We start from the raw sequence: 25012 nt of genomic DNA on the forward strand, positions 1-25012 counted from the left end.
ATTCGCTTCCATCCTCTCCGGCCTTGCTTATGTCAGTCATTCTCTAGTCCAGTAGGCTAGCACGACAGTGCTCATTTATCGGGGCCCTTTCCTGAGTGTTCCCCCAGTATTGCCCCGAGACTCAAGGGCCCACAACCTACAAAGGAGTAACCTAGGTCAGTGTACGAGCCCCAAAGATTTTGCCAACCTGCACACTGGTCGGACCGACCGGTGTCCCAGCCCAGCATTAGGGCTACCAGGCACAGAAAAAACAGGAACAAGCAAACGTACCACTAAACTTTCGGCCCGCCGAGCACCGAGCCTCAGCGAGCTCGTAGGGGTCACGCAGGGTCACGCACGGCGCCGCAGAGCCTGCCGGGAGCCTGGTGCGCGATGGCGACTCCCAGCCTGCGGGGCCGCCTAGCGCGGGTAGGAAACCCGCGGAAGCCCATACTGAAGCCTAGCAAGCCCCTCATCCTCGCTAACCGTGTCGGGGAACGGCGCCGGGAGAGGGGCGGTGAGCTATCGGAGCCGAGGAGTCTCCACCGCGGAAGCCTAGGGGTGCAGAGGGCGGCTGGGTGGGAGGGCTGGAAGGTAAGGATCTCCTTGAGACTGAGGGTCCCTCCCCCGTTTTCACCCTCCAGAGGCTACCTGTATCACAGAAATGTCGGTGATGATGGCTTGCTGGAAGCAGAATGAATTCCGCGACGAGGCGTGCAGAAAAGAGATCCAGGACTTCTTCGATTGTTCTTCGAAGGCTGAGGTGACATAAGGCTCCTTGAGTGCCTTCTTGGGAGGATAATGGGGTTGGGGTGGGGTACAAGAAATGGTTTTCCCCTTTTCTTGCTAGGTGGTAAGAAAGCCCCTCTCATTCTAAAAAGGCAGGAAAGTTTTGGGAGTTCTTTCATCCATGCCAAAGTGGGAAAGGTTGTGGTTTTGAAGGCATTGTGATCTTGAGCTTTAGCTTTACCTGATGTAAAATGAAGTTAATATTAATACCTTACATAATTTTGTGAGTGTCAAATGAATGGAAAACCACGTGGTAAAATTTAAATTGCTGCTCAAATAGATATTCTCTGAAATAGAACTAAATATAGTGAAGGACAGATTGTTTGGTTTCCAGCCTAGGCTTAGTTGATGGTTGGCATGGTAGCTCCATATCCTACAGTCAGTTGTAGGTTCCATGTCTTTTGTTGAAAGGGGACCGAGAAGATGACACAGATCTCTCCGGGGTGGTTACTATCTTAATGTGTTTTGGGGTGTTTCGAGAACTGTTTGGCCTAGATCAGGAAAAACTTTAGGGCTGTCATTTTTGTTTTTGTTTCAGGCCGCCCGAAAGATGAGATCAATCCAGGGAGAGTATGTGAATTTACCCCCCAAGAAAGTGAATATGTTGTTACAGAGGTTTCCTAACAAACCACATGTCAGCTGAAAATGGAGAAGCATTTTCAATGACTGGACTGGGGTTTCTGAGAATATGCAGAGACATTTGCACTGCCATGCTCCATTTGAAGGGTAAAAGGAGGCAAAACACTTTTTTCACTTTCTGGAATTATTGTCTGGGTGGAAGTTATGTTTTATCTTGAAATAAACTCCTCTGAAGAGAACTTGGACTTTTGTTGTGGATTAGCTGCTCCCTCCATACTTGAATCCTGTATCCTCCCCTAGACTCTGGAAGTTTTTTGCTTCCTGAGTGCCTCCGCAGCAGGTCAAAAACCTTCGTCTGATCCTGCATTTGAAGTCTTTTATACCATATAGTACCCTTACTTTTGGATGCTCTCAGGATGTTGAAGTCTGTCTATACACAGAATTTTTTTTTGTCACCATGTAAGTATTTAGTGACTACCTACTTTGTGCATAGCCCTTGCAAGGTACTCCCAGAATATCAGAACTTCACAAACTAGTGATCCAAAAGTACTGCAGATCTATATGATATGGCCCACATAGTTAAACATTTTTAAAAAAATATTGGTTTTAGAGAGAGAAGAAGGGAGAGGGAGAGAGAAACATTGATGAGAGAGAGAAATATCAGTTGGTTGCCCCCCACACACACCTCGACCAGGGATTGAACCCAGAACCTAGGTATGTGCCCTGATCAGGAATCAAACCTGCAACCCTTCAGTGCATGGGATGACACTCAACCAACTGAGCCATACAGGCCAGGGCTTAAATATTTGTTTTTATATTAGCTACCCTGGCTGGTGTGGCTCAGTTGGTTGGGCATCTTCCCCTGCACTGAAAGGTTGCTGGTTGGATTCTCTGTCAGGGCACAAGCAAGGGTTTCCGGCTGGATCCCCAGTAAGGGGTGTGCAGGAGGCAGCCAATTGATGTTACCCTCTCACGATGTTTCTCTCTTCTACCTCTCTAAAAATCAATAAACGATTTTGAAAATAATAAAAATAGGAAAGATGTCATAAAAAATCCACTTTTTAGCCTTTCTTTTAAAAATAAAGACCTGGCAACCCTAGTTTCTCATTACCACATAGCAATAGTAAAATATCTGTGCAGCTGGTTATCATTCATCTCTATTTTTTAAGGACCTGTTCACAACTCCCCCAAATGGTGAAACTGCGACTTAATTTGGCAGTTAACCTTTGTATGTAACCTGTCTCCGTCTCTCATTAAGTTACCCATTCAGTTGCTGAAAGCATTTATTTTTGTGACATCCGAAAGCCCCAAAATTAGAAACAACTGTATAGCATTTTAGGTATACTCTGCCCTTTCAGTCATAACTAAGTTAACCTTTTCTTTGTACCTTGCAGCATTATATGAACAAAGGAATCAGTGGGGTTTTTATAGCTCCAGTGGAATAATTACTAAGATAAAGAAGGGGTCTTGTCTCCTCAATCCCCCCCAGCTACCTCTTTCTATAGCTCTCATACCTGAAAGGTAGAACACGGGCAGTTTTCTGGTTCTGCAAGCTGAGATTGGCTTTCTGCCATAGGAAGAAGCTCAGTGGTTAGGCACTTTGGACCAGACTTAGGAGTTCTTAACCTAGAGTCAATAGATGCCCAGTAAGATTTCTGTCAATATGATGGAAAATTGTTTTCCTCTTTAAACCACAAATGATTTAGCATTTCAGTTAGGACTATGGGAAATAAACCACAGTATCATTAGCAATACCCATATGAAGTCACAATATTTTCATATCATATTAGTTACAGATACCTCAGTGTCACTTATGGGCATCACTAGCTTCAACATTATGGTAGCTGTTTATTACACTTGATTCTGCATCTTGTTTAATGTGTAAATAAATATTACTATGTTACAAATTTGTTTCATTATATTGATAATTGTAATGCAACATAATTGATTTCCTTTATAATTCTTGTAATTTTATTTTGTGCATTTATAAACAATCCAAGGAGGGCGTTCAGGGACTTCACCAGGATGCTAAAGGGTCTAGGGCACACAAAAAGGCTAAGAACCCCTAGAATCAACGGCCCATTGACAAAACGTACAACCATTTCCTGAGATCAAACGCCTTTTCCTGGTGTTTCCCAATTACACCCTATAAAGTCTTCTGGAATGCAGGCTTCTGGACTACAATTCCCAGAAGGTGAAGCGGCCCCAGGGCCTATCCGGAGTTAGGACAATAACTACCCAATGGTCCCTGTGTTGTTGCTTGACAGCCTACGATTCCCGGCGTGCCTGGCGAATGTTTATTCCTTGGGGACATGGATGCCGCGTTACTGTTGGGATCTGTAGTCGTTTTGTTTACCTTTAAGGGTTGGCTTCCTTTGATCGTATCTGAGGGTGGGTTCCAGGAAAAAAGCAGGAAATGCAGCAGTTAAACACACAGGGTCCCTACATCTGCCAGTGCTCGGTCCGGTCCCCGAGCACGCGAGGGCGGAAGTGGTGGTGGCTGGCGCGGCCGGAAGTTCAGATCAGCTGATGGGGGAGGCGGCGCCGCAGCCACCGAGAGGCTCCGGCTGCCGAGCGCTTCGCCCGGGCCCTGGGTCTCGGAGGCTGGCGGCGATCCCCCTTCGCACCTCGCGGTTGGGCGAGGCCCAGTTCCGTATCTCTCCCAGGCCTGAGATCCTCGCCCGGCACGGCCGCCCTGAGCGCCCCGGCCACCCCCAGCCCCGGCTCGCCCCTCAGGCCCCGGGCCTCCCCTCAGTCCCCGGCCGGCGGCCCAGGCCCCGGATCCGCGGGGGGGGACCCGGCCCCGGGGGGTGCGGGCCCCATGGAGCTGATGTTCGCGGAGTGGGAGGACGGAGAGCGCTTCTCCTTCGAAGATTCGGACCGCTTTGAGGAGGATTCGCTCTGTTCCTTCATCTCCGAGGCCGAGAGCCTCTGCCAGAACTGGCGGGGATGGCGCAAACAGTCAGCGGGGCCCAATTCCCCCACTGGCGGCGGTGGCGGAGGTGGCAGTGGCGGTACCAGAATGCGAGGTGAGGGAGAGCCGGGGGAAGGGCGCGGGCAGGCCTGCTCCGGCCTCGCTGGAGAGCCGAGCCTGTCCCGGAGCTGCCCCTGCTCCGGAGCTGCCCCGGACCGCGGGCTCTGCCAAGCTTGAAGGGACTTCGCTTCTCGGGTCTTTCTGGGGTGTCATCTCCATACCAGCCTGTGTGTGTGTGAGTGAGTTGGGATGGTGGCCTGGAAATCCTGGGTTGGATGGGATTATTAGAGACAGAAAGTAGATCTTTTGTCGTTCGTTTGCCTTACAGGTGGGTAAAAGAGAATATTCTCTCGGACTTGGGAATACTTACTAAGTTCAGCCTAAAGAGAATGTGGGTGGGGGGTGGATTGTGAAGAAATGACCATTTGAGGTGTGTCACCCCATTGCAAAGTGCATTGGGAGCTTCTTGATTCAGGGTGATGATCTCTGATCTCAGCTGCACCAAGAGGGGATTCCACTCAGAAGAAAGTAAGTGGAGGTGAACTGATCTGTGAAAGAACATTCCATACTTCCATAGGTTACATCAGAGGCTTGGTTCCTGGCCATACAGAACATCTGCCGGAAGCCAAGGCTGGGACCACTGGGTTAGAGCCTTAGATTCCAACATCTGGGCCCTGGGGAAGGTTTGGGTAATTGTATGTAGAGTCTCCTTGTGAGCACTCTTCTTGCTTTTTACTGTAAGTTTCTTTCATCCTTGGGTCTTTCAGTGAATTAACTGAAGAATTATGCTTTAAAGGGGTTGGAGAGGAGAGCTATGATAAAATAAGCTCCATAGGCTCAGGACTCACCACGTCCTTTCTCTGCCTTTCTCATGGCACAGCTTTTTGTCCTGGGCCTCAGTGGAAGCTGACTTTTTCAGCAGTTGAGGGGTTTGATTTGTGATTCTGCCGTGGCTATTGTAAGGGTCCTTTTTTCCAAACTGCCCCACAGAGATTTCTAGCATCCCTTTGGGACAGAGAGAAATGTACATGTGTTACTTTTTAGGAGTGGTAGTATTCAACTCAGTTGGAGAGAGAGTGTATGTTCTGTGTACACACACACATTTGCACGCTTGTGTATATACACAGATCATAGACAGCATCACTGTGGATCTTATGTGGCTTCTCTGCTTCTTTCATACTTGAATATGTGGGTGGCCTGGAGACTTAGAGCTCCCTCACTTTGAGGGAAGTATGAAGTCATGGTGGTGAAGATTTTTAACATATTGGTATCTTCCTGAACAGGTTAAAATCTAGGAAATCATGTCATTTCCCCAACCCCCTCCCATCTCAGGCTACCCTCAGTTGCTCATTTGTAAAATAAGGAGATTAACTTTTTTTAAAGGTTCCTTTCAGCTCCATTATTTTTTTAAAATCTTATTTCTAATCTGACTAACAATTTGGTGAGATATGCAGTCTGTTGTGTTTCACTGCTTTTTTATTAAAACAGTGGGAACCCTTGAGTGGTAACTCCATCCTACTTCAGGTGATTCCAGGAGCAGCAGCTCGGTTCCCTTGGGATAGCCTATCTCTCCCCTAGGGCTTCCACTGTGGGAAACCAGAGTTCTGGTGTGCCAAAGGAAGTGCAGCTTGTCTTGCTTCTAAAGGTCCCTGTTTTTGGCCTCTGGTCTGTCTTCCCTCCTTAAATAGAGGCCTGGAGCCATCTAAAGAAAAAGGGATAATATAAAAGCAATTAGAGAAGAGCATGTCAGATGAAAGACATTAACAATGTAATATGAATCTAAAGTGCTAGTATATGGGAAATTAGAAGCTGAGGCTTGTGAAAGGTGTTACTTGCTAGGATCCTGAAATACACCTGCTTGACTAAGAGTTTCTGGGATATCCCTCGTGTCTTCTGTTCTAGACTTTAGGTAGCAGGCTGTGGGTTGGATTGTTTAGCTCCTTCCCCAGGTGGAGTTTTAAGGGTTAGTGTATCCTGGCAGGAAGGTCCTTTGGATCTCCCCTTTCTTAGTGAAGGTGGGGCCCAAAATGTGGCACTGGTACCAAGTGATCATAGCTCTTTTTATTTCCCCTCACCTCAACCTGTTACCAAAGATGGACTGGTGATCCCACTGGTGGAATTGTCAGCAAAGCAGGTGGCATTTCATATTCCATTTGAAGTGGTGGAGAAAGTTTACCCCCCGGTGCCTGAGCAGTTACAGCTCCGAATTGCTTTTTGGAGCTTTCCTGAGAACGAAGAGGATATTCGGTGAGGCTAAAGGACGGATGGTGGGGAGTGGGTCCTGATATTTTACACAGTGTTCTGGGCTTTCCACAGAACAAAGGAGATACTGTATTTGGGGCCGTAGTTAGAAGACAAGGGGAGGAGGGAGTAGTTGGGATTTTTCCCAAGAGGGAGTGACACTGGGGAAAGAGTGCCCAGGGCATTGTGATCTCTGACAGGGTCTATAGAGGTTGTTTGCTGAGTTGTGGCTATGTCCTCTTCTTCACTCCCAGGCTGTATTCATGCCTGGCCAATGGCAGTGCAGATGAGTTCCAGCGAGGGGATCAGCTGTTCCGCATGAGGGCTGTGAAGGACCCACTGCAGATAGGTAAGAGTCCAAACATGCCCTGTGGCACTTCTTGCTCCTCCCATCCCTTGTGTTATGAATTAAGGTCTTACTGCAAGAAGCTGGAGCAGGTTGTTTGAATAACTGCAGGACTAGAGTTGAGGGCAAAGACATGTCTTGATGGCTCTTCCTGACACTCCCCATGTTTCTCTCCAGGGTTCCACCTGAGTGCTACAGTGGTGCCACCTCAGATGGTCCCCCCCAAAGGAGCCTACAACGTGGCTGTGATGTTTGACCGCTGCCGGGTCACTTCCTGCAGCTGTACCTGTGGGGCTGGGGCAAAATGGTGCACCCATGTCGTGGCACTCTGTCTCTTCCGCATCCACAATGTGAGGCCCTCCCAATTTATCCTGGCTCTTTCCTACGCTCCATCCCCCCCTTCTCTGCTGCATGCCTGGCCACCATGTGAGCCCCCTCGCCTCTCCTACTCTGCCTTTCTAACTCTAGTTCCAGCATCAAGAAGCCTTTTCTCAGATTGTTCTATTTCTCTATCTGTCCCCTCCAGGCTTCTGCAGTCTGCCTGCGGGCCCCAGTCTCAGAGTCCCTGTCTCGGCTCCAGAGGGACCAGCTGCAGAAATTTGCTCAGTACCTCATCAGTGAGCTCCCTCAGCAGGTGAGTGAGGTGGGCACACCCTCCACCAGCCAGCTCCAGGGCTGTATTATCAACCTTCCTATTAGGCCCAGGCCTCCTTGGGTCACCTATGTCTTTGTTCCTTTTCCCCTCAGATCCTCCCCACAGCCCAGCGTCTCCTGGATGAACTCCTCTCCTCCCAGTCAACAGCCATCAATACAGTGTGTGGAGCCCCAGGTGAGTATGGTGAGAAAGAAGGGCAGTAGGAAGATAGAAAGCTGGTAGTGCAGAGCGCCACTTACTAAAGGCTTGCTGTTGTCAGGCGAATCCAGGCCCCTATCTCTAGGTGACTGACTGCCTATCACCCCCAGACCCCACAGCAGGGCCCTCGGCCTCTGACCAGAGTACTTGGTATTTGGATGAATCAACACTTACTGACAACATCAAGAAGACATTGCACAAGTTCTGTGGCCCTTCCCCTGTCGTCTTCAGGTAAATTAGATCTCTTCATCCCTGTGTCTGGTGGAAGTGGAGCATCCCTCAGACTGTTGACAGATCCTTTGTTCTATTAATGCCTGTACCTCCCACCTTTTTGTTTTTAATCCTCATTTGAGGATATTTTCCCATTTATCTTCATATAGAGTAGGAGGGAGGGAGGAAGGGAAGGGGGGCAAAGAGAGAGAGAGAGAGAGAGAGAGAGAGAGAGAGAGAAACAAAGAAACAAAGAAAGAGATAAACATTGATGTGAGAGAAAAACATCTATTGGTTGCCTCCCATATGTGCCCTGACCAGAAATTGAACCTGCAACCTTTTGGTTTACAGGATGATGCCCCAACCAATTGAGCCACACCGGCCAAGGGTGATGATAGGTTTATATAGTCACCGAGTGGTCTGCTCTTAGCTAGGTAGAGCAGAAGTTATTTTTCTTCCTTTGAGAGGTTGGGCAACTGAGGCAGAGAGAGATTAAGAATTTTTGTTATGGACATCACTTTTTCCATACTTTGTATTTTGGGTTAGGGCCCCTTTTGTGTCAAAGACCTGTTGCACTTTCATCTGCTTTATTCAGTCCCATCTAAGGGTCATCATTTTCTGCTCTACCACTTTCACAGTGATGTGAACTCCATGTATCTGTCTTCCACGGAGCCTCCGGCTGCCGCTGAATGGGCATGTCTGCTGCGCCCTCTGAGGGGCCGTGAGCCAGAGGGGGTCTGGAATCTGCTTAGCATTGTGCGGGAGATGTTCAAACGGAGGGACAGCAATGCTGCCCCCTTGTTGGAAATTCTCACTGACCAGTGCCTCACCTATGAACAGGTAATCCGCCAGAGTTGAGTAGGCCTTCCCTTAACCTCATTTCCCTCTTGCTGACAGGGACACTGCGGAGGGCTACTCTGTCTTTCTCCAAGCTATTAGGTGCATCTCAGAGTTCTTTTTGTTTCTAGATAACAGGTTGGTGGTACAGTGTGCGCACCTCAGCCTCACACAGCAGTGCCAGTGGACACACGGGTCGTAGCAATGGGCAGTCAGAGGTGGCGGCTCATGCATGTGCCAGCATGTGTGATGAGATGGTCACACTGTGGAGGTTGGCTGTGCTGGACCCTGCACTCAGCCCTCAGCGGTGAGTCTCCTCCTATGCTCACCACAGCCCAGAGACTGGGCCAGCCCTGAACAGACCGAGCCTCATCTCCTTACATACATAGAGATGTACCATTCTAGTCCTAGGGAAATGGGAGGTACTGAGCATTAGGATTAGTCAGTGATTTATGAATCCTTTTAATGAGAGGCTTTCTTCCTTCCCTCCCCTAAATAGCACTCGCTTTCCAAAGTCCTTGAGTGTTGGAGTGATGTCTGTGGGGCTGACTTAAGATCCTTGGATCCTTCCCTGTGCCCCCCTCAGGGGTGTATGCCTCCTCCACCCTCTTTATCCCTCCTCAGTGCAGAATGTAGCCCCCCAGCAGCCTCACCCCTTTGTTTCCACAGCCGCCGGGAACTGTGTGCACAGCTCCGCCAGTGGCAACTGAAGGTGATTGAGAATGTGAAGCGGGGACAGCACAAGAAGACCCTGGAGCGGCTCTTCCCTGGCTTCCGGCCAGCAGTGGAGGCCTGCTACTTCAACTGGGAAGAGGCCTACCCGCTTCCTGGTGTCACCTATAGCGGCACTGACCGGAAGCTGGCACTGTGCTGGGCCCGAGCCCTGCCCCCTCGGCCAAGTGCCTCCAGATCTGGGGGCCTGGAGGAATCCCGGGAGCGACCCCGCTCTCTTCCGGCTGAACCAGCTGTGCGGCCCAAGGAACCAGGGGCCAAGCGCAAGGGGTTGGGTGAGGGGATCCCCTCATCACAGAGGGGTCCCCGCCGCCTCTCAGCTGAGGGGGGAGATAAGGCTCTGCATAAGATGGGTCCAGGTGGGGGCAAAGCCAAGGCACTGGGTGGGGCTGGCAGTGGGGGCAAAGGCTCAGCAGGTGGTGGGAGCAAGCAACGGCTGAGCAGTGAAGACAGCTCCCTGGAGCCTGATCTGGCTGAGATGAGCCTGGATGATAGCAGCCTGGCTTTGGGGGCAGAAGCCAGCACCTTTGGTGGATTCCCTGAAAGTCCACCACCCTGCCCTTCCTCTGGTGGCTCCCGAGGCCCTTCTGCCTTCCTTCCTGAACCCCCAGATACTTATGAAGAAGATGGTGGTGTGTACTTCTCAGAAGGGCCTGAGCCCCCCACAGTTTCTGCTGGCCCCCCTGGCCTACTAGCTGGGGAGGTCTGTACCCGAGACGACCTCCCTTCCACAGATGAGAGTGGCAGTGGGCTCCCCAAAACCAAAGAGGCAGCCCCTACGGTCGGAGAGGAAGATGATGACTACCAGGCATATTATCTGAATGCCCAGGATGGGGCTGGTGGCGAGGAAGAGAAGGCTGAGGGTGGGGCTGGGGAGGAGCATGACCTGTTTGCTGGTCTGAAACCACTGGAACAGGAGAGCCGCATGGAGGTGAGGGGACTCTGAGGCTATGCCTTAGCCACAGCTGGGAGGGGGACCATCTAGCTCTAGTTCTGAATGTCAGGACCATAGCATGACTATTAGAATCCTATAGCAGGTTTCTAACTGGCCTCCCTGCCTATAGTCCATTCTTTACTGCTTCCATATTAATTTTTCTGAAATGTCTGATTGTGTCACTCTGCTGCTTAAAACTCCAAGGGTTTCCCATTGCCCGTAGTTTAAAAAATTAAAATCCTTGGGATGACCTGTGAGGCTTCACTTGGTCTAATCTTTGCATGTTTCTCCAGCCTCAAATGTCCTGTATACTTCAGCCACTCGAACCATTCCTATAACTTCCATGCTGTCTTGTATCTGTGCTTTTGCACAGATTGGCCTTTTTGCACGGATCTTCTTCCCTCACCACACTTGGTTGGCTCCTGTCCCTTCTTTAGTTCTCAGAGATCTTAGATAACACTTCCTATAGGAGGTCTTCCCTGAATCTGCCCCTTTGCCCCAAGTCCCAATTAGTATCCTACCTACCTGCACCCTTCTTGACCTTTCCCAGTAGCTGGCTGCACACTGGTTTGTGTGTTTGTTTCTGTAACCAGGCTGAGTTCCTGTGGTATACTCAGGACCAGCATAGGGCCCAGTATATAACAAGTGCTCACAGGATATTTGCTGCATGAGTGAGTATGGTGTCCTGCCCTTGGAAGTTGGGGCTTCAACTTGTCTGGTGCCCGTGTCTTCTCTCTAGGTATTATTTGCTTGTGCTGAGGCCTTGCATGCGCATGGCTACAGCAGTGAGGCCTCCCGCCTCACCGTGGAGCTTGCCCAGGACCTGCTAGCCAACCCACCCGACCTCAAGGTAGAGCCGCCCCCTGCTAAGGTGAGAGAGACCCCATACCCCTCCCTTCCCCACTTACCCCTAACCCTCTCCTATGCCCCACCCCAAGCGAGAGCCTCCTTCTCCCTACACCAAGGTGAGCCAGACTCAATCTTCCTGCCTCCTTGTGCATCTCTGTTTAGGGCAAGAAGAACAAGGTATCTACAAGCCGTCAGACCTGGGTGGCTACCAACACCCTAACCAAGGCAGCCTTCCTATTGACAGTGCTAAGTGAGCGCCCAGAGCACCACAACCTGGCTTTTCGAGTTGGCATGTTTGCCTTGGAGCTACAGCGGCCCCCAGCTTCTACCAAGGCCTTGGAGGTCAGAGGTTCTATTTGAGCCTTGCCCTGTAATCTCAGAGCCTTACACCTTGATCTCCATTGAGGTATTAGAGATCTGAACTCCTTCCTGTGCCCTCAGGTAAAGCTGGCATACCAGGAGTCTGAGGTGGCTGCCTTGCTCAAAAAGATTCCTTTGGGTCCAAGTGAGATGAGTACCATGCGGTGCCGGGCAGAGGAGCTTCGGGAGGGGACACTTTGTGATTTTCGGCCTGTTTTGCCTCTCATGTTGGCCAGTTTCATCTTTGATGTTCTCTGTGCTCCAGGTATGATGCCTGACTCTACCTCAAGTGGGGAATTCTAAGGCAGGGGTAGCTTTCTCTAAGGAAAAACCAAGAGCCCCAAGGCTCTGAATTGCCTAGAACCTATCTGGCAGCTTAACAGGAGAGTCTGGAATGATGAGGGTCTTGGGTTTGTTCTCTTTCATTTTTTCCCATAATACCTCTGTCTGCCTGACTTACCCCAACTTTCATCCAGTGGTTTCTCCTACGGGTTCCCGGCCCCCGAGTCGCAACTGGAACAACGAGATGCCTGGGGATGAGGAGCTGGGATTTGAGGCAGCAGTTGCTGCTTTGGGTGAGTATGTCATTGTCTTGAACACATCTGAGCTAAGCCTGGTCCAGACCTTGAAGGCCTTGTTCCAAAGGGGCTCTGGTAATGGGCAAGCCAGGATGACATGTATGAACCAAGTACTGCCTACAAGATAGTTAAGAATTTAGGGCAAAAATGTGTGCTGTGGGTTTTGAGTATTATAAAGGCAATAAAATAAAAATCCAGGGAAAGGTCTCAGAGGGGTGGAATATGGAATGTGGCTTAAAAGATCAGTTAAGTTCTAAGTAAGGGAACAAAACACCATGAATAAATATATAGGGGCAATTAAGTCTTCATGAGAGTGAGGAACCCAACATTCCTTAAGTGATGGATATGCTGGGAAGGTTGAGTGGGCCAAGTTATGAAGGTCTTAAAGAGCCGACCAGAACTTAGCTAGACTGGGTGTTACCGGCAATGGGGACCTTGCACAGAGGAAGTGGATTGGACCAGGAGGAGAACTCCTTACTTCACATGCTGGTGGCTGAGGACCCCGGCCTGCTTACCTTTGCTGTCGAGAGTTATGGCCATTCTCAATTCCCATGAGCCCCTCCTTCTCACAGGCATGAAGACAACGGTGAGCGAGGCAGAGCATCCCCTCCTGTGTGAAGGCACACGTCGGGAGAAGGGTGATCTGGCATTGGCACTGATGATCACTTACAAGGATGATCAGGCCAAGCTCAAAAAGGTAAGGGACTGAGGTACTGGGATTTTGACAGGCAGACAGAGCAAATTCCACCATCTTTCTCTGATTTCCAGTACAACGAGAAAAGAAATATTCTGCCCATAGGAGATAAGTGGGGAATCTTGGGAATAACTCATAAAGAACAAGAGAGACCAGTAGTTTTTACAGGAGGGCTTGGGTGGGGGTGGGGGTGGGGGTGGAAGAAGAGAAGCAGAGGGCCTAAGGCTGGTCATTATTCACTTGTTTCAATATTTACTGAATATCGGTATACTTAGCCCTGTGCTAAGGGTTAAAGGGGATACCAAGATATTTAAGCCAGCCCCTGTCTTCTAAGACTGATTTTCAACTGGTGTGCTGCAAGAATTTTTAAAACTTGCAACACCTGACTATTTAGTTAGGGGCACTGACCTCTTTTCCCATAGATTGTCAAATAAAAAAATGACAACCGCCAACACAATAGCTGCCCAGTGTGAATGAATAAAAATTATAACTATTTTTTATGAAATTGGCAAAAAATTATATTTTTTAGTAATTTTAGTAGTTAATGTGTGCCATGAGATGAAAAAGGTTGAAAATTGCTGTTATAGGAGGTTTTACTATCACTACAGCTGGAGAAGTCTTCCTGAGGAGGTAGTTAAGTAGTATTAAGCTGTTTCAAGAAGATAGGAAAGTAATAGTAGTCTAGATATAAAGGGCATCCTGTCACCACTTTTCTGTCCTCAGATCTTAGACAAACTCTTGGACCGAGAGAGCCAGACGCATAAGCCACAGACCCTGAGTTCTTTCTACTCATCTAGCCGCCCAGCCACAGCCAGCCAGAGGTCTCCTTCAAAGCATGGGGGCCCATCTGCCCCAGGGGCCCTGCAGCCACTGACCTCAGGCTCTGCAGGGTCTGCTCAGCCAGGGAGTGTGGCAGGGGCTGGGCCAGGCCCCACTGAGGGCTTCACAGAGAAGAATGTGCCTGGTGAGGTGGGGGCACTGGGCAGGGGGATGAATGGTATGGAACCATTTTGGGGTCCCCTTTCCTGGGTTAATCCCAGTGTCCTATTTTCCCCACCTAGAGAGTTCCCCACATTCTCCTTGTGAGGGTCTCCCGTCTGAGGCGGCTTTAACTCCAAGACCGGAAGGGAAGGTTCCCAGCCGCCTGGCACTTGGCAGTCGTGGAGGCTACAATGGACGGGGCTGGGGCTCCCCAGGGCGGCCTAAGAAGAAGCACACAGGTATGGTAGCCCATGGAATGATACTGTGGGAAGGATATTCCTGAAGTTTGACTTCTGGAACTTCTGAGGCTGACTTGTCTTTTTGGGGGTTAGGCATGGCCAGCATTGACAGCAGTGCCCCTGAAACAACATCGGATAGCTCCCCCACCTTAAGCCGGAGGCCACTTCGAGGGGGCTGGGCCCCCACCTCTTGGGGTAGAGGACAGGACAGTGACAGCATTAGCAGCTCTTCCTCAGATTCCCTGGGCTCCTCATCTTCCAGTGGAAGTCGCCGGGCCAGTGCCAGTGGAGGGGCCCGGGCGAAGACAGTTGAAGTTGGCAGGTCAGTGGGAAGAAATACCTATCTGTGATCTGACCCACCCTCAGAGCCACATTCCTAGTGTAATCCCAATATTGTCCCCCCAATGTCCTTACCTAGTCTTTCCCAACCTACCTGGACACCCATTTCAGAGAAACCCCAATCCCCGTCCCTACCCCATTGCCCCTTCAGGTACAAGGGCCGCCGTCCCGAGAGTCATGCCCCCCATGTACCCAATCAGCCATCAGAGGCAGCTGCACACTTCTACTTCGAGCTGGCGAAGACAGTGCTGATCAAGGCAGGGGGCAACAGCAGCACTTCCATTTTCACACATCCATCTTCCTCAGGGGGCCACCAGGGCCCTCACCGCAACCTGCATCTTTGCGCCTTTGAGATTGGGCTTTATGCCCTTGGTCTGCACAACTTTGTTTCTCCCAACTGGCTCTCACGCACCTATTCTTCCCACGTGTCCTGGATTACAGGTAAATCCAATGTTTTAATTTGGGTATGGGAAGGGGATTGATGGAGATGAGAACCTTATCCTTTTGGAGTTACTGATCTGATAGAGACACCATTCCCACTCCCCAGTGGTGCTCATGCTAACCCCCTCTGCTTTTCTCTTCTTTCCCCCAAGGCCAGGCGATGGAGATTGGCAGTGCAGCCCTGACTATACTGGTAGAATGCTGGGATGGGCACCTGACGCCTCCTGAGGTTGCATCCCTGGCTGACAGGGCATCACGGGCACGAGACTCCAATATGGTGAGGGCAGCTGCGGAGCTAGCCCTAAGCTGCCTGCCTCACGCCCATGCATTGAACCCCAATGAGATCCAGAGAGCCCTGGTGCAGTGCAAGGAGCAGGTATTTCTGTAGGCAATCTGGGGATCTGCTTTGGGGCATCTGGGCAGGGAGTTTGGGCATGGGGAAAGCTGATGTTCCAGCTCTTGATTCCCATATTCTGGAATTCACAAACTATCCAGTTTGTCCTCTCATAGTGACACTTGACATATTAATGTTCTTTCACAAGCATTACTTCTTTTTTTTTTCTTTTTTTATCCTCACCCGAGGACATTTTTCCATTTTTTGTACAGATAGAGTGGGAGGGAGAGAGAGGAAGGGAGAGAGAGAAACATCGACGTGTGAAGGGACACATCGAGTGGCTGCCACCCGCACGACCAACCAGGGCCGGGACAAACTGCAACCGAAGTACGCGCCCTTAGCGGGAACCGAACCCGGGTCTTTCCGGACCGCAGGCCGACGCTCTAACCGCTGAGCCAAACTGTCCAGGGCACAAGCATTACTTCTTTTACCTACGTCTCTGGGGTTAGGGTTGTTCCTATTTTACAAATAAGGAAATAGAGGCCTATTGTTTAGGCACCAAGATGATCACTTAGTTTCCAAAGCCTCTGGGACATGATGGGATGGAGTGGCTAGTTTGGGACTGGGACTGGGACTGTAACCCAGGTCTTGACTTCTGTTGGTCAGCAAGTATTTGTTCAGTGTTCTTGTAAAGCTTTCACTGCTCTGACAGACTCTGAGCATTGGCCCTGACCTCTGGTGCTTCCCTGGGAACCAGCCAACTCTGGGGGAGATGGAATGTTATCCCTGAGTAAAGCCCTTCCCCATTAACCCTTTGTACCCTTCCCTTCCAGGATAACCTGATGCTGGAGAAGGCCTGCATGGCAGTGGAAGAGGCGGCTAAGGGTGGGGGTGTATACCCCGAAGTGTTGTTTGAGGTTGCTCACCAGTGGTTCTGGCTATATGAGCAAACAGCAGGTGGCTCATCCACAGCCCGTGAAGGGGCTACAAGCTGTAGTGCCAGTGGGATCAGGGCAGCTGGGGAGGCTGGGCGGGGGCTGCCTGAGGGCAGGGGGGGCCCAGGGACTGAGCCAGTTACAGTGGCAGCAGCAGCAGTGACAGCAGCAGCCACAGTGGTGCCAGTCATCTCAGTGGGGTCCAGTTTATATCCGGGTCCAGGACTGGGGCATGGTCATTCCCCTGGCCTGCACCCCTACACTGCTCTACAGCCCCACCTGCCCTGCAGCCCTCAATACCTCACCCACCCAGCTCACCCTGCCCACCCCATGCCTCATATGCCCCGGCCTGCCGTCTTCCCTGTGCCCAGCTCTGCATATCCACAGGTGAGACCAGTGTTCTACTGGGGGATTGGGCATGTGGGAGAACAGTAGTTCATGGGGCGTTGGAGTGGGGTACTCAGGGAGAATAGAACTGTTTAAGAGTCCTCAGTGAGGTGGTGGGAGTCTGGGGGACCCAGCCCAATTAAATAAAGAAATGTAGGGATACCTAGTATGGGATGAAGAGGGAGAGTTATATCCTAATATAATTTGGTATCTTCTTTTTCTTCCCCTTTCTGTCTCTAGGGTGTGCATCCTGCATTCCTGGGGGCTCAGTACCCTTACTCGGTGACTCCCCCCTCACTTGCTGCCACTGCTGTGTCTTTCCCCGTCCCTTCCATGGCACCCATCACAGTACATCCCTATCACACAGAGCCAGGGCTCCCACTGCCCACCAGTGTGGCCTGTGAGTTGTGGGGACAGGGAACAGGTGAATGGAGGGGAGGTACACTGGGCAGGGGAGGTAGGGACTTCCCTCTGCCCCTTTGGGCTGAGCTCCTCACGTGGCTCTCATCCCTCAGTGAGCAGTGTCCACCCAGCATCCACGTTTCCAGCCATCCAGGGTGCCTCACTGCCTGCCCTGACCACACAGCCCAGCCCTTTGGTGAGCGGGGGTTTTCCACCACCTGAGGAAGAGACGCACAGTCAGCCTGTCAACCCACACAGCCTACATCATCTGCATGCTGCCTACCGTGTTGGTGAGAGGAGGTCCCTTTCTGTACCCCCACCTGCCATTGTATCAGAGGCTCTTCAATGACAATCCCTTCTCATACTTGTTAATTTGTTCACTGTGGGGTCAGGTACCAGGTTGGGGTAGGTGAAGAGGATGCACCCCTACCATGTGCCCCCTTTTCTCCCAGGAATGCTGGCACTGGAGATGCTGGGTCGCCGGGCACACAACGATCACCCTAACAACTTCTCCCGCTCCCCCCCCTACACTGATGATGTCAAATGGTTGCTGGGGCTGGCAGCAAAGCTGGGTAACACCTCCCCTCCCCAGGACCATTGTCCGCCCCCACCTGCTTCCCCCACCTTCCTATCCCAGACCTCCTTCCTAGCTCTTGCTCAGAGTTGAGGCCTTGGTCGGGTATGTGTGCGTGCGCGGGGGGGCAGGGGGCTACCTCAGCTCCTGGAATGGAGGGTGGCTCTCTGTCAGGCCAGAGCTGAGATAAAAGTTGGGTCCCTAGGGCAAAAGTGGCCACCCCCGTCTCATGCCCCTCCCCCTGCCCCCCAGGAGTGAACTACGTGCACCAGTTCTGTGTGGGGGCAGCCAAGGGGGTGCTGAGCCCGTTTGTGCTGCAGGAGATCGTCATGGAGACGCTGCAGCGGCTGAGCCCTGCTCATGCCCACAACCACCTGCGTGCCCCGGCCTTCCACCAACTGGTGCAGCGCTGCCAGCAGGCATACATGCAGGTGACAACCCAGGAAGTATGGAGCAGGGTGGAACACCTCCTGGGCAGGCATGGAACAGATCACCCAACATGTAAGGGCAGAGAGGCCTGGTTCTGTGCTAAGTAGCTCATCCTCCACACATCCTCTTCCAGTACATCCACCACCGCTTGATTCACCTGACCCCTGCCGACTACGACGACTTTGTGAATGCGATCCGCAGTGCCCGCAGCGCCTTCTGCCTGACACCCATGGGCATGATGCAGTTCAACGACATCCTGCAGAACCTCAAGCGCAGCAAGCAGACCAAGGAGCTATGGCAGCGGGTTTCACTGGAGATGACCACCTTCTCTCCCTGAGTCTGGCCACCCTAGGGCCCTATACAGGGACACAAGCCTGTGGCTACGGGGGCCCCTCACACGGGGGGAGTGAGTCTTGGCTGGACAGATCATCCCCGCCCAGTTCCCTGGTAGCCCAGACCGGCAGCTGCTCTTGGGCTATAGCTTGGGGCCAAGATGTCTCAGACCCTAGAAGCCTAGGGTTGGGGGAAACAGCTCTGTCTGGGAGGGGGCGTTGGGTGGCCTCTGGTATTTATTTGGCATTTATAAATATATAAACTCCTTTTTTACTCTAGTCTGCCTGGGTCTTTCCCTTCTTTTTCCTCCATGAGCAGATGAACCTTAAACCGTGGTGGGGGAAGTCTGATACTTGCTTTATTCTACGTTTCTCCCACTCCAGTGAGGTAGACAAAACAGAAAAATAAGGATGTTTATTAAGGACATTGCTAGCCCACAGCTAGGGCTCATACTCAGCTCTATGAGCCACTGTCGGACCTCATCCCCATTCAATGTGAATGACATTAGGGAGGCCAGGCCACAGGTAGATCCCATTAATCCCACAGTAAGGGGTCCCTCCCATAGCCAGGTATAGCTACACTCTGGGGATGAAGAAGGAAATCATTTGATTAAAACGTTCCTCTATACCCTGACTCTAATTCCTCCCCACCTTCTAAGACCATGGGTCAAACATGGCTAGTACCATATGTGGAATATCAAGGGAAGCCCCTTTATCAGACCCCAGAACTATGGAAAAGGGATGCCTTTCTCTTCTCAGCCATCCCAGGCCCGGGGGGCCACTGAGGTAGAAGGGGGAGGGGCCAGGCAACTCAAATCCCCCTTTGGGCCCTGCTCCGCGATTGCCCCTTAGGGAAACGGGCTTTTTTTTTTGCTGGTACAGAAGCTGGGATGTCAGCCCAGACTGGAATGCTGCAGTTCTTCCTGAAGCCAGGAGGGCACTGGCTGTCCAAGCCGGCTCAGGAGCTTCGACAGCTCCAGATTGTGGTTCCGGAAAAAATCCATAAGGAAAAGGCGCGACTGAGGAGAAAAAGGAAGGCAGAAATGGTAAGGAGTAGGATACAGAATCAGCTCTTAAGAGATGAAAAAGGGTAAAAAGGGTAACCTGCCCCAGAATTTACTTACTTCAGTGTCCATATCTGGGTACCTCCGACCTTTGCTCTTGCCTAGACAGTGAGTCTTACCACCTCCAAGTCTCTGGCACCAGAATCCTTTAACTTCATCAAACCTGCTCAATAGGAGGAGGCCATTAGTGGGCAGGGAGAAAAAGAATCCAAGTCCCATAAATGTACACTACCTCTCCCAGCCCTCAGGGACACATGTCTCTCCTTGAGAGACAGGGTAAATTCACGTCTCTTCCAAACAGACACGGTCAACCTACTTCACCATAATCCTCCTCTTCTGGGTCATGCTCTCCCACCTGAGTTTCCGTGTGTAGTTCAGAAAGGGTGTGATACCCAGGAACTTTTGGATGCTCTCCATTGAAGCAACTGGGTTGATACGCAGCTCTTTCCCATCCATAATCAGCAACTAGGGACAGGGATGTGGTTACTGCTGTATTTCTTAGAAGCCTCTGGGCTGAAGGGAAGAGGAGGGGGAGGGGGACCCCAATGAGGGCTACTGGGGGATTGTACCTGTCCAGAGGGATAGTAAGTCAGCCAGCGTTGTAGATGGGTAGAATAGTAGCCAGGGACAAGACAGCGGTTTTGCAAGGAACGAAGTGCCAGAGGGGCCTGGGAGGAGGCTGAAATCACCTGGTAGAAGGTATAGTTCAAAGCAGCTGGGTCTCCATGTGCTCGCTGGTGCTAAAGTTTGGGAATAGGAAGAGATGGGATTGGTGATTTGACAGAATTATTCTGCCCTACTCTTGGTCTGGTGAACAGATAGCACAGGCACCCCTCCCCCAAGGCACTAGTTTAATTTCACTACCCTTACTCCTTTCCGTCTCTTTAGCAGTCACCACCTCCCTTCCTCAAGCCCTAATGTGTCCCTAGCTTCAGCTCCAGACTCACCTGGTACCAGGAGTAGGCCCTGTCAGCAGGGTTGGTGAGCACAGTGATGATCTTGGCTCGTGGTAGGAGGGCAGCCCCCCGCCGTGGTACAACTTCTGAGTCAAAGTAGGTTGCACTTTTTTCAAATAGGAAGTCGGTGCTTGCATTGGAAGGGACAGGGAAGAAGTCCATGTACCTAGGAAGTAGCAAAGAAAAGAGGCAGAATGGAGGGGCCAGGTGTCTGTGCAGTGGAAACTGGAATAGGGTATTTTGGGGGAGGGGAGCGTTCCTCTGAGCAGCATTCCAAGGGGTCCCATTCTCACCAGTCTATGCCCTTGTGGTAATTAGGGCCGTTGAAGAACTGAATCTCCTCAAAGGTGCTGGGGCTAGGGAAGCTGCTGGTCACAGCGGGGTGCAGGCTCAGGAAGAAGTGAATAGCTGTGGTCCCTAAACAGGACAGAAAGTCCAGGCCATTATGGGAGAGAAACCAGCTCAACAACATGAGCTTGAAGGAGGCCAAACTAGAGTGCGAGAAGGAAAGTCCGAGAGAGGCCCAGGGAAGGGTTAAAATAGTGGTTCTCAGACTTGACTGCATCAGAATCACTTTGCATCTTTTAAAATAAAAACTCCACAGATGATTCTGATACACAATCAGGGTTAACAATCACTATCTCGCCCTGGCCGGTTTGGCTCAGCGGTTAGAGCGTCCGCCTGCGCTCCGGAGAGACCCGGGTTCGGTTCCCGCTAAGGGCACATACCTTGGTTGCAGTTTGTCCCAGGCCCCCTGGTTGGTCGTGCGGGTGGCAGCCACTCGATGTGTTCCTTTCACATCGATGTTTCCCTCTCTCTCTCTTCCTCTCTCTCCCTCCCACTCTGTCTGTACAAAAAATGGAAAAATGTCCTCGGATGAGGATTTAAAAAAAAAAAAGAATCACTATCTCAAGAGACTGGATTAATGTGGGGCAGGTATGAGAAGGGAGTTAGTTCCTTGGCCAAAGAATCCTTTAGATTTACTGCAGGGCAAGAGAAATTGGCTAAGGATGATTCACCTGTCTTCTGGGGTCCCACAATGAGGAACTTGGGGAGCCGATCACAGGTTTTCTCCTTGGACCAGATATCTTTGTGCCTCTTGTCATCACAGGGACTCTGTAGGTGAGGCCAAAAATCCAATGAGGCCTAATCTTTTCTTCAGACCCCACCCCCATCATGTCTCTGGTCAGACTGAGTTCCACCCGTACCTGCCAAAGCGGGCTTCGCTCTTGAGGGAAGAGTTCAAAGTACTTTTGTGCAAGAGGGACAGGAGGAAGGGTCTGTAGGCGCAGTCGTGTCCAGCACTGGAGGAAGCGCACGAGGCTCTCAAATGTATACAGGCCCAGTCGGTCATTTCCATAATTGGACAGGTGGGTCATAAATATGCTGATCTGCAAGGGGTGCAAGGGGATGCCTACATGTCAGAATCAGAGCCTACCCACCTCAGAATCAGGCTTGGTGAGCAAAGGTCCTGGCCTACAAACACTTTGGCTCTCCAATCTTCTGGCCCTTCCTCTTGGCACCTTACCGGATTAAGCAGCACTGTCAGAAAGAGTTCTCCACCTCGGATGCTCCGGTCTAGTTCACGAGAGCCTCCAGGATACTCATTATAGAAGATTGTGTGAGTGAAGAGACCACATGTCTGTCGTGGCAGCACCTGGAGGGAAAAAGAAGAAATAGGGATAGATGAGATTTGAAACATAAAGTGAGTAAATAAAGGATAAAACTCTGAGGCATTAGGATACCCGTTTGTGGGGGACTCAGTTGGAAGTTATAGCAATAAAACTCTTGCTGTGTGCATTAGGACTTTTCACCCTTCTACCCCCTATTATGTGGATGAACTGGACTGGCAGTTGACAGGACACAGATTAATGCTGGTTGGAGGCTTTCAAAATGTGGGAGTTCAATTCAAGTTTGTATTGGGAGTCCCTCACCATAATGCCATTGTGAATGAAGCCACGGCGGTAGCGGGCAGGGCGGAGATGGGGATACTCCTCAGTGCTGGTCACCTGGATGCCCCACACAGATTTCCAAGCCTCATAGAGCTGCGTGTGGACGGGGTACACGCCCGAGTGGTGGGGGGCCACAGCATACCCCAGATCCGTGGGAATCCCATGCTCCTGGGAATGGCACAGACTCTCACCAGGACCTGGTGAGGTATGGGTACTAGAGGGTAAAGAGGGTGGGGATGCCTCCACAGAAAGAAATGTGGAAAGGGTAGGGAAAGGGTACTCAGGGTAAGGTTGAAAAGGAAGCATTATCTCTGGGAAAAAGTATGGGGAAGAGACCCAAGGTTCTCACCAAAGCAAACTGTTTGTTGAGCCTCATTTGGTCAGCCAGCACGGAGCGATTGTGGAACAGGTGTGGCTGCATGTGGCTCCACATGTGGGGGAACCACCAGAACTCTTTGCGGTGCTTCAGCAGCATGTCGTCCCCTGCATCCTCCTCCTCTGTCCCTGTGACCACACACTGACCACTGAACACAGCCAGTTAGTCCCTGTGCCCTCCTTGGTTCTGTAACATTGACCACCTTCCATCCTTGGGACATCTGCCCATCTGACTACCTATTTGCCTCCTGCCAACCTGCCCTTGAACTACCGCTAGCTCATAGTATTCTAACCCAAAATCTTGCCCCTTGTCTACCCAGGAAGATGGGACAGTTAACAGACAAATCAAACTAAGACTGATAGCTGAAGGAGCAGGGGAATAAGCTCACCAGTATGATAGAACTTGCCCGAGAAGCCCAAGTTGAAGGTGAAGTTGGGGACTAAGGTCCTGAGTTTGTTCTGGGTGGTCAACAGAGCCTAGGAAGAGTATCCGGGACACAAGATATCAGGAGACAGCAAACAGAGAAGAAAAATGAGTAGTGTTCTTCCTACCTGGAAAGGGCAGGGAGTATACCTATGGCAAGTTCAGAATCAAGGGAGTCTGATAGGTCAGAGCTTGAAACAACTTCTCAGGAAAAAGACTGACCTCAACATCAGCCACCTTCATGCGGGTACCTTCCTTGCCCACAAAGATGTCATCAATGTCTACCAAGATGTAGCGGTCAAGGTCCAGGCAAAGGCGCTTGCCAGTGAGGTACGCAACAGCATCAACAAAAACAAGTTTGTGGAGCCAGAAGGAAAGGCCATGGCCAAAGAGCACCCGCTGGATGCCATCATGAAGCCCCAGGTCCTGTACCACAGTGGGAAGCCGTGCCCGGCGAGACACCAGTCCTGGAACAGGGGGCTCAGCTGACTGAAGGCTGGCAAGAAGCACTGGTTCATATGTGCTATGATTGGATTGAAAGATGGTCCAGTCATCACCAGGCAATGGCCCAGGCTCCAGGCGACTGGGGCGTGTGAGATGCAGTAGGGGGGCAGAAGGATTCACTTGGTAGTCCTGGAGCCCCAGGTTTGAATATAGAAAAAGGGGAAAGCCCTTGAGCTGGGCACTCAGTAGGCTATGCTCATGGGCTCGGAAAAAGCCAATGATGCCCACACCATACTCCACACAGTACCGGTCTAGCAGTTCCCGACTCCAGGCATCCAGGTTGACATACTTGAGCAGGTTTTCATAAATGACCAAGATATAGCGGCCACGTGTATCATCAGTCAGTGTGGGCATGTCTCCTCGGCCAGGTGCCAGCTCGGTGCTATAACGAAAACGACTAGACTCCAAGATGGCCACAATCTCCTGCCCCAGCTGTGAGTAAGCACTCTCCACAAACACAAGGACCACAGGTTCAGTTCGAGCTGTCTCTGGAGGCCTGGGAGGCCGAGGTGGGACTGGAGGTCGTACAGGGCCAGGGCCAGCTGCCCCACTACTGCTGCAGTCTCCCAAGGGCAGGGGCAAGGGTTCCTTGGCCTTGGGGCTGGTAGATACATAGTAAGCCAGGAAGCCCATGGAGCCCAGACTGAAAGCGATTAGCAACAGTATGAGACGATGCAGTTCCAGCTGCCGAGCTGGGCGTACCACCTTCCACAGCTTGAGCATGGCGGGGGAGGAGAGACAGGGATGGGGACTACCTCAAGGGATGAGAGGTAGGAGTCGTATAGGTTAGGGCTCTCTTGGGAGGGTGGAAGGATAGGAAAATAGGATAAAGGGATTCCCTCAGGGTCAGTTCCCTGAAGAGGTAAAGACAAGTTCCCTTAGTGTAGGGTAGGGGAGGTAGAAGGGGCAACAGGGGGCAAATGGACAGAGTCCATTGGTGTCAGGTCACCATGGCCCCCTGGCCCATAGTTTCAGGATGCAAATCTAGCCAGGCTCCACCCTTGGTCCTGCTTGAGCTCCTCACATCAGAGGTCAGCAAAGTTCACAATTTCTGTCCTTCCTATCTGTAAGACAGAGAAATTGATGGATTATTTCTCCCTTTGAACCTGTCATTAATCCATTACCCTCTTCACTCCATCTTTCTTACCTTCTGCTCACAGGATGATTTGTTCTCCAAAAAAAACACAGCTCCTGTAGAAGAATAACACAATCTGAGTCTCATATGTTAGCTTCAGAGGTTGTTCCCCTTCTTAGACTACTGTCTAAATTCTCTTCCCTGAGCTAAGCTCAGAGCTGGAGCAGATATATTCACGAACTGAAAAGGAACAACTCTCTTATCAACAGGAGGCTAAACAGCCCAAGAATCTAAAAGTGAAACTGTTCTGAAAG

General features: G+C 51.1%; 3 protein-coding genes across 8 annotated transcripts; 2 read left to right on the forward strand and 1 right to left on the reverse strand.

Annotated features, from left to right (window-relative positions):
- The first annotated feature begins 360 nt into the window (after positions 1-360).
- CHCHD1 (coiled-coil-helix-coiled-coil-helix domain containing 1) lies at positions 361-1586 on the forward strand. The gene is made up of 3 exons (XM_036264985.1): positions 361-496; positions 624-742; positions 1307-1586. Exons 1-3 carry the CDS (start codon positions 373-375, stop codon positions 1409-1411), a joined length of 348 nt encoding a protein of 115 aa, XP_036120878.1. The 5' UTR covers positions 361-372; the 3' UTR covers positions 1412-1586.
- A 2315-nt stretch (positions 1587-3901) lies between these two features.
- Positions 3902-18627, forward strand: ZSWIM8 (zinc finger SWIM-type containing 8). Of its 5 annotated transcripts, none has more exons than XM_036264988.1 (26): positions 3902-4376; positions 6415-6568; positions 6817-6911; positions 7086-7258; positions 7435-7542; positions 7656-7737; positions 7872-7992; positions 8610-8811; positions 8940-9115; positions 9478-10471; positions 11214-11345; positions 11486-11665; positions 11765-11948; positions 12160-12258; positions 12834-12958; positions 13679-13919; positions 14017-14175; positions 14269-14497; positions 14666-14955; positions 15108-15331; positions 16123-16611; positions 16852-17035; positions 17127-17303; positions 17466-17585; positions 17840-18018; positions 18150-18627. In XM_036264988.1, exons 1-26 carry the CDS (start codon positions 4169-4171, stop codon positions 18351-18353), a joined length of 5529 nt encoding a protein of 1842 aa, XP_036120881.1. In that variant the 5' UTR covers positions 3902-4168; the 3' UTR covers positions 18354-18627. The 5 variants fall into 5 exon arrangements, with proteins under 5 accessions (XP_036120881.1, XP_036120882.1, XP_036120879.1 ...); XM_036264989.1 differs by having other exon boundaries at positions 16852-17011; XM_036264986.1 differs by having other exon boundaries at positions 4121-4376; positions 17908-18018; positions 18150-18610.
- Positions 18628-18733: 106 nt separating this feature from the next.
- Positions 18734-24807, reverse strand: NDST2 (N-deacetylase and N-sulfotransferase 2). Of its 2 annotated transcripts, none has more exons than XM_036265514.1 (14): positions 24771-24807; positions 23342-24687; positions 23085-23172; positions 22670-22824; positions 22303-22488; positions 21897-22025; positions 21577-21759; positions 21388-21484; positions 20662-20785; positions 20360-20534; positions 19982-20152; positions 19768-19877; positions 19473-19575; positions 18734-19367 (listed from the first exon to the last, which is right to left on the reverse strand). In XM_036265514.1, the coding sequence occupies exons 2-14, from the start codon at positions 24344-24346 to the stop codon at positions 19242-19244; spliced, it is 2652 nt and encodes an 883-aa protein (XP_036121407.1). In that variant the 5' UTR covers positions 24347-24687; positions 24771-24807; the 3' UTR covers positions 18734-19241. The 2 variants fall into 2 exon arrangements, with proteins under 2 accessions (XP_036121407.1, XP_036121408.1); XM_036265515.1 differs by having other exon boundaries at positions 19262-19367; positions 19805-19877.
- Positions 24808-25012: the final 205 nt, after the last annotated feature.

This window comes from Molossus molossus, unplaced genomic scaffold (genome assembly GCF_014108415.1).
Source record: "Molossus molossus isolate mMolMol1 unplaced genomic scaffold, mMolMol1.p scaffold_m16_p_17, whole genome shotgun sequence".
In the NCBI taxonomy this organism is placed as follows: Eukaryota; Metazoa; Chordata; class Mammalia; order Chiroptera; family Molossidae; genus Molossus; species Molossus molossus.

What these genes read in the sequence shown, in the direction of transcription:
- ZSWIM8 (XM_036264986.1), top strand. Translation starts at nt 4,169, where the DNA reads ATGGAGCTGATGTTCGCGGAGTGGGAGGACGGAGAGCGCTTCTCCTTC. An exon ending in AGTGCCTCACCTATGAACAG is followed by an intron (nt 8,812 to 8,939) that starts GTAATCCGCCAG and finishes TTTTGTTTCTAG; the next exon opens with ATAACAGGTTGGTGGTACAG. An exon ending in CCACGTGTCCTGGATTACAG is followed by an intron (nt 14,956 to 15,107) that starts GTAAATCCAATG and finishes CTTTCCCCCAAG; the next exon opens with GCCAGGCGATGGAGATTGGC.
- CHCHD1 (XM_036264985.1), top strand. Translation starts at nt 373, where the DNA reads ATGGCGACTCCCAGCCTGCGGGGCCGCCTAGCGCGGGTAGGAAACCCG. An exon ending in ACGGCGCCGGGAGAGGGGCG is followed by an intron (nt 497 to 623) that starts GTGAGCTATCGG and finishes TTCACCCTCCAG; the next exon opens with AGGCTACCTGTATCACAGAA. An exon ending in ATTGTTCTTCGAAGGCTGAG is followed by an intron (nt 743 to 1,306) that starts GTGACATAAGGC and finishes TTTTTGTTTCAG; the next exon opens with GCCGCCCGAAAGATGAGATC.
- NDST2 (XM_036265514.1), bottom strand. Translation starts at nt 24,346, where the DNA reads ATGCTCAAGCTGTGGAAGGTGGTACGCCCAGCTCGGCAGCTGGAACTG. An exon ending in TGAAGGTGGCTGATGTTGAG is followed by an intron (nt 23,173 to 23,341) that starts GTCAGTCTTTTT and finishes TACTCTTCCTAG; the next exon opens with GCTCTGTTGACCACCCAGAA. An exon ending in AGCGAAGCCCGCTTTGGCAG is followed by an intron (nt 21,485 to 21,576) that starts GTACGGGTGGAA and finishes CCTCACCTACAG; the next exon opens with AGTCCCTGTGATGACAAGAG.